The sequence below is a fragment of the Dendroctonus ponderosae genome, unplaced genomic scaffold (genome assembly GCF_020466585.1).
Source record: "Dendroctonus ponderosae isolate FM_Combo_2020 unplaced genomic scaffold, Dpon_F_20191213v2 Dpon_F_20191213_2, whole genome shotgun sequence".
In the NCBI taxonomy this organism is placed as follows: Eukaryota; Metazoa; Arthropoda; class Insecta; order Coleoptera; family Curculionidae; genus Dendroctonus; species Dendroctonus ponderosae.
This window is the reverse complement of record NW_026018165.1, coordinates 13,957,624-13,964,466: the sequence shown is the minus strand read 5'-3', so window position 1 is coordinate 13,964,466 and position 6,843 is coordinate 13,957,624. Positions and strand designations below refer to the sequence as shown.

The 6,843-nt window shown below is 36.1% G+C and overlaps 2 protein-coding genes across 4 annotated transcripts in view; one reads left to right on the top strand and one right to left on the bottom strand.

Annotated features, from left to right (window-relative positions):
• LOC109544642 (malate dehydrogenase, mitochondrial) overlaps positions 1-1,866 on the top strand; it is a 3,682-nt gene extending 1,816 nt beyond the window's left edge. For 2 of the 3 annotated variants that reach the window (XM_048663720.1, XM_019914952.2), the window contains one exon: positions 1,574-1,866. In XM_048663720.1, the coding sequence (XP_048519677.1) occupies positions 1,574-1,817 (244 nt within the window). In that variant the 3' untranslated portion in view covers positions 1,818-1,866. Of the gene's footprint in view, positions 1-296; positions 331-1,573 lie in introns of those variants that run through there. The other variant, XM_048663721.1, reaches the window with a different exon arrangement.
• The window catches only part of LOC109544644, a 19,545-nt gene extending 15,127 nt beyond the window's left edge, over positions 1-4,418 (bottom strand). The window contains exons 1-2 of the mRNA XM_019914953.2: positions 4,150-4,418; positions 3,211-3,411 (exon numbers count right to left, since the gene is read on the bottom strand). Coding sequence (XP_019770512.2) covers positions 3,211-3,411 — 201 coding nt within the window. The 5' untranslated portion in view covers positions 4,150-4,418. The remainder of the gene's footprint in view (positions 1-3,210; positions 3,412-4,149) is intronic.
• Positions 4,419-6,843: the final 2,425 nt, after the last annotated feature.

Here is a 6,843-nt window from a genome sequence, read left to right as displayed (position 1 = left end):
ACTATTTATCAATCTGTAATAAAAGACGTTAGGAAATTCTGTCTTTTTTAAAGACAAAAATTTTTGAGGCGAAATACCCAAAAAGAAGTTTGTAAAAAATAAAAAGTAAGAACTGATGTTGTAAAGGGAGGTCTCTGCGGAATTCTCAAGTAATTGGAGTAACGAATTTATAGCTTCATAACTGAAATGATCCGTGTTTTCCATTTGTCTGTTAATTTCCCCTTATTTCCTCTGCTTTCGGTAAAACATCATGTTTCTATACTGTTTTGCTTTGCACCACCCAACAACAACTTCAGAAGAATAAAGCCGAGTTAAGAAAAAATGGGCTTTAAAGCTTCCAACTCACAAAGCTTTGAACAGAAAGGCTTCGACGCTTGGGATGGCCACAATGGAAAAATGTTGAAATTTTCATCAGCAATAAAAACAATTGGTGAGAAACATCTAGAGAAGTTAGTGCTGTAAATAATCAAAATCAATTCCTGGGCTTCAGTCATTTATTGTCTATTTATCAATTAAAATACGATTCGGTGTTTTCCACCATCATCAGTTTCTATGTGTAGCGTTGTTGCTACTTTAAGCCTTGGCATATATTTGGTTTGGACCAAATATAAATTATTTAAATGATTAAAATTAAATGAACTCAGGGGAAATTGCAAAGTTTTCCAGGATCAATCGACAAATGGAACATAGATTCATTTGAGCCTCTCATAAAATCTTCTTTTTACGGAAATTCCGAGATTTAACTGTAAAATTTAACGTTTTAACCACTTTAAACTTTTGGGTCCTTGGGATCCAAACTTTCATAAAAACGATAGCCGTTTTTATGAAGTTTTTAAAACGTTTTGCCCAATGTGTCCACATAATTTTTATGAGCTGGTTAATCTTGCTCTAAATCATCCATTACTAGTAATTTTTCCTCTGTTTTTTACGTTAGATATTTAGTTTTTGCAAAATTGCATTAAACGGCTTTTTGTTATTGACTTTTCCGATTATTTTCCAATACATTTTTTTCGTCCACACTGTTTGAACTGGGCAACGAGAATTAATAAGGATAATTTATGTGAATATTAGCAATATAAGGCGACTTAAGAAGTTGTCCTTTTGTACTTGTTGCAATTTGCAAGCAAAAGCCTTGGCATATATTTGGTTTGAACCAAATATATGCCAAGGCTTAAAGTAGCAACAACGCTACACATAGAAACTGATGATGGTGGAACACCGAAACGTATTTTAATTGATAAATAGACAATAAATGACTGAAGCCCAGGAATTGATTTTGATTTGGAATTGAAACACAGTCAGGAAAGTATGTACAAAGCTGTAAATAATCCAAAAGAGTTCTAAAAGAAGTAGCATTAGCTAAAATCGACCAAACACGTAAACAACCAATTATGTCTTCACTTCAAACTTTTCCATCTGGAATTGCAAGCGATTCTCTGCCCCTTGAAACTTCCCACCTGCCAATTAGTTCCATTTCTGCGAAAATATTTACACGTGAAACGCACAAGTATAAAACAACGATATTTTTACAATAATTCTTGCAATCTGATCTCGACTCCAAACGATTTTTCAGATATTTAGTGAGCACCGTTCGCTTTTCAAGAGGAGGAGTGGTCCACAATTTCGGAGTGCCCCCACTCTCCAAGCTGGAGTTAGAGCTGGTGGAGCGATCAGCACTGCAAATCAAGGAACGCGAACAAATGGCGCTTGACTACCTCAAATATATTGAGGCTCAAACGGGGAAATCTGAACTACCATTATTTGCAAAAAGGGAAAAACTCGATCACGAATTGCTCAAGCAGAAAGTCATCAGATAACTGATCAGGGGCGCGAAATATTGGCAATAAACACTTAATATTTCAGTTAGTGTGCCAGTTTTCTTTATGATCTCCAGCTAAATATCCTCCAAATAACTGCACACTTGTAACAGTTGTTGGCACCCCTTTTAAGCTGTTGAATTCTCTCAAGCCGTTTGTTCCATGCGAATTGTCTATCTTGACACGTCACACCTTTTGGAGGAAAGTTGCATGTTTTAACTGTTTCGCGGCTTAAGTAATAACTGGGGTTATCACGCGAAATATGGGTAAATTTATAAACCGTCCACTCTTTTCCCAGGGGAAATTGCGACCAGTTCATTTTCAAATAGATTATCCATTGCACACTTTTGCAAAAACATGTTTAGAAAGGACCAGTTTTAACAAAATGTTTTTTTATGATTATTATATTTCTATTGTTGCCTCAAACCTCTGCCTGTTTTACTAAGAACTGCACAATTAACAGTGTCAATTAACAATGAAGATAATATTCAGGAAATGAATGAAGAGAATGCAGCTGTTTCTTTCAGCTTGTTCAAGTCGTTTCAATTAATAATAGCGGTGATAATAATAGGACTTAAAACCCTTACTTATTCGTCCTGATTCCCGGCAAATTCAAGTTTTCGCTCCATTAATTCGCTGGAAGAATATTATTTACGGGTCTACTCCCCGGTTTTATCCCGGGAGGATATTTTGCGTAATATGTGAGAGAATGCTCGCATCCCGGATAGGTTATTAAGGTAATTAGGTGAGGCAAAGTTGCAACATATCTCTAGTCTACTAGGCTCTATTTGGCGCAAAGTGTTTAATATGCGCCTAACATAAACCTAAAAGGGTGTTAAAACATACGGCAGACAGTTTAGAAGCAAGAATTTTAATAATTTGCCCGTACAAAGAGGGTAATAATTTTCTTCAGTTGCAAAAGCGCGCTATAAGTGTAGTAAATTTGAAGAAACAGAATGAAAGCAGCAGTTGATTTATTGACGCTGGGAGACAATAAATGGAATACCAAGAGAAAAAAGTGTGAGTTAAAACTTGTGTTCACTTCAAGCATTTTGGAGTGTTTGCGCAAAGTTTGACCAAACACTTTGCCTCATCTTCCTTATCAATTTAATGCCATTTTCAAAAAAACAATTTTCAAGCGCGCAGATCCTACGGAAGTTTATCAGTAAAATAAAATGCGACACCGCATCCAATTTGTATTTTTAAAGAGCTCCATCGTTTATTTCCCTCCAGGAACATCCAGCTAATTTAAAATTCAGAAACCCTCCAAGAAAACTCCATTTCGCCATTTGAAACTTGGCAGTTTTCGTAACTTGGAACGACCCGCCAACTGGGAATTGTTGTTGCCCCTTGTGGAGCCCCAAAATCATGTAAAGTGCATGTGCATACTTACAATCTTGCTGTTCAAATGTTGCAGCTCTCGTTCCGCCAGTCTTCTTGTCGCATTCTCTTTTCTTTTCCTTTTGTACTGGTTGTACTTGTAAAACAAGTACATTCCTGGCAAAGCCAGCACTACAAACGGTTTGATAAGCGGATTATTGCGCGATGGCGCCTGCCGTTGCTCTGCATGATGTTCTCCTGTTGGCTCAGGCATCTGAAAGTCATCGTTTTTTTTTTGTATAAATCTCCTCTAGATCTTTCTCGTAAATAAGAGCTAATAAAGAGATGAGAATGAACATCTTCTTGAAGAGAAGGTTTATTTTGAACAGCAGCACCGTTGGGCTTTAACGAAGCTTTAAACAAAGCTCTCTTGGCACAGGATAACAAAATGTCCCGGACAAACGGAAAAGATTTCAGAAAATGGTCTGCTCTAAACTTTTTTCAAAAGGAGAACCAATAGAGGTAGGAGAATCAAAATATTCTTGAATAAAGACAAGAAGAAGATTTGTTTTAAATAGCAGTCAGTTTCTGTCTCTTTGCATGCGTCTATTTCATGCAATAATTTGGATATTTTGAAGAAAAGTGAAATATTCAATTGGTAAGCAATTCTACCACTCTTATCGTTAATCATTAGAAAAAATCTGGTAGCAGACAGTCATCTATTCTGATAAACGATAAAAGAAAATAGCAGAAAGCTGTCTTGGCACAGGAAGCAAAAAAGCTCCCAAAAACAACACAGGATTAAACGAAATCGTCGGGAAATCTATCAGATTTTTTAAGCGTAAATCTTCTCTAAATAATTTTTCCTAAAGGTAAACCATTCAAGATATGAGAAGGAAAACCTTCGTGGGTGAACACAAAAAGAAGGTCTATTTAAACAGTAAAGGCAGTCTGTTTCTGCTTGTTTATTTAAAAAAAAACTGAAATCAACAAGCAATTCTACCACTCTTACCTTGAAGCGCTAAAACAACAACCAGGCTCAGACGGTCATTTAATTGAGTAAACCGCCAAGTCAGAAAAAATGATCAGGAGAAAGCTGTCTTGGCACAGGATAACAAAAAGTCCCGAAAAAAGAGACGGGATAACACGAAATAGTCGGGTAGAAGCGCGAAAGAGAACTAACTAAAACATTTTCGGGATCATGCTTACGCCCACCGAGGGTGAATCGACGTCGGGATTCGGCGTCGCGACGCTTCTAATAGCGTACTGCGGACTGTTTGGACGTGATAAGGGCTTTTTCCAACCCTACAAGCGCTGCGTTCCAAATTTACCGAACGCTCGCAGGAAGCGAATAGAGCAGAATTTTTTGCGTTTTTCACTAATCATTAGTTGAATTTTGTATTGTTGGAGACTGAGAAAGGCTGCTTTTATAAGACCTGAAACGCAACGTTTTAGGGTGCAAAGACACCTTACTACAAAAGGGTATTGAAGCGGCACTAATCACTTGAGTCTCTTCTTGTAAAGAAATTAGTCTGAAATTACAGCAAAGAACAAAAATTGAACAAAGTCCGACTTCCTAATTTTGATTAAAATTTTCGTTATTTTGCTCTCTTGATCTCTGCATCTCGCTCTAATATAGCCAAACTCCTATTCAGCTTCTTTCCTTTCATCCGCTAGTTGAGTCTCGATTGTCCAAGCCAAAACTTTACATCATACAAAATCCCCATCAAGTTCATGGTGCCTCAAAACCCAATCTTCGACTTCATTCGATTCGACTTTCCGCCACTTGTGCTTTAGACACAGTGTGGCATCGCCTTTGAAAATGTTGGCGGCATCAGCTGGCGAAACGTCGGACAAATTTTTTTTTTGCTAAAATCGCTGAATAAACTCTGTACAGTGGTGAACGTACTGATTTCGATCGGGACAAAGAGGTTGCGCGCGCCAGCCTCAAAATGTATTGCAACCTGTGCCAAATTTTCTGTGGGCAGCTTTTTTCTATAAAGGGCGACTTGTAATCCAAAGTCCTGAGACGAGGGCAGGCTAAATTTGGACAGGAAAATGGCCATGTGAAGCGGAAGATGGTCATTTTCGAATGCTGAAAGCCAGGGGCCAAACACGCAAGAATTCACCTCCGCAATAGGGAATGAGTCATTGATAACAGCGTTTTCTTTGGGGAAATATGGGGATTTTAAGAAAAGGAGATTTGAACGAAAAAACCATAAATCTTCCAGCCATATGAACTGGTGAAGTATTGAAGAACAATCGATAATTTTGACGATTTTGAGCGTCGAATTTATATTAAAATGTTACTTCCAAAGCCCGACTCGTTAAAAGACAGCAAGTTTGATTTTTATTGAAACTAACTTTTCACTTTCATTCGAAAAGAATACTATTTTTGGCTTGTACCATTTGTAATCGTTTCGATCGATGACTACAGTTTTTTATACTTTTAAATTTCCTTTTATTCCTTTCCAGTCCAGAATTCATTTAATTTTCGTTTGCCACTTTTGTTTGTTTGGTTGTCCACAATTTTACAAATCTTCTTGTTCACGACTTGTTATAAATGCAAATTTTTCTGGTGATGATTTGGATGTAAGCCGAAACGTAACAAAGCACTGGAAGTGAAATTTGCCCATCAAATGGCTGAAACCGCAACAAATTTTCATACTTATTTTATATTTTTAAATTTCCCTTTAGTTCTACTCCTTTCTGCATTCATTCAGGTTTGATTGTTTTGCCGTCCAGATTGCTTTTTTACTATTTTCTTTTCGTGGCTTTGTTCTCTTTTTATAAATGCCTCTGGGTTTTAGCTCGATCTAATCGTAAATTTTATCAAAAGTTATCCAGGCAGGTTTTTTCCTGATTAATTGAACGAAGCCGAAGCATAATAAAGCAAAGAAGGTAAAAGTTACGCAACAAATGAGTAAAAACAACAAATTTAATCTGCAAAACTTGAAAATCTTGCGATTAATAACGATAATTATTTATTGCATTTTGTATAATTTTGTGTCCACACTCCATTTTGTACTTTGTTTTGTTCATTGTTTTGCTGTCCAGATTCTTTAAACTTTTTTTCATGACCTATTTTTATAAAAGCTTCTGTGTGTTCACTCCATTCAAACACAAATTTCTTCAGAAGTTATATAGGCGCATTTTTCTGAGGATGATTTGCAAGTAAGCTAAAACATAATTAAAAAATCGCTATGAAATTTACGCATCAAATTAATCAAAACACAAGACTTTTTGCAAAATTCACTCCTTCAGAATTAATACGGAGTATATCGAAACATTTTGCATTTATTTCACTTAAAATCTACAGTTTTTATTGCACTTTTCGCCTCCCTTTTAGTTTCATTTGTGTAGTTTTTGGTTGTTATTATTATTCGTGTAGTTTTTGGTTGTTTTGCTGTCCAAATTTTAATTTTGCAATTTTTTTTTCATGACTTTATTCTCTTTTTGTAAAAGCTTCTGGGCTTTCACTCGATTCGATCGTAAATTTCACCAAAAGTTGCTTAGACAAGTTTTTGTTGATTAGAAAGCAGGCCGAAACAAAATAAAGCAATCAATGAAAAATGCACGCATCAAATGATTGAAAGCACAAAAAAATTATTAACAAAATAGTTTTTCGAATTTCTACCGCTTCATTTACAGTAACTTAATTCTTATCTTTAGTGCTTAATAGACTTGATATTTCCAGTTTTTGACT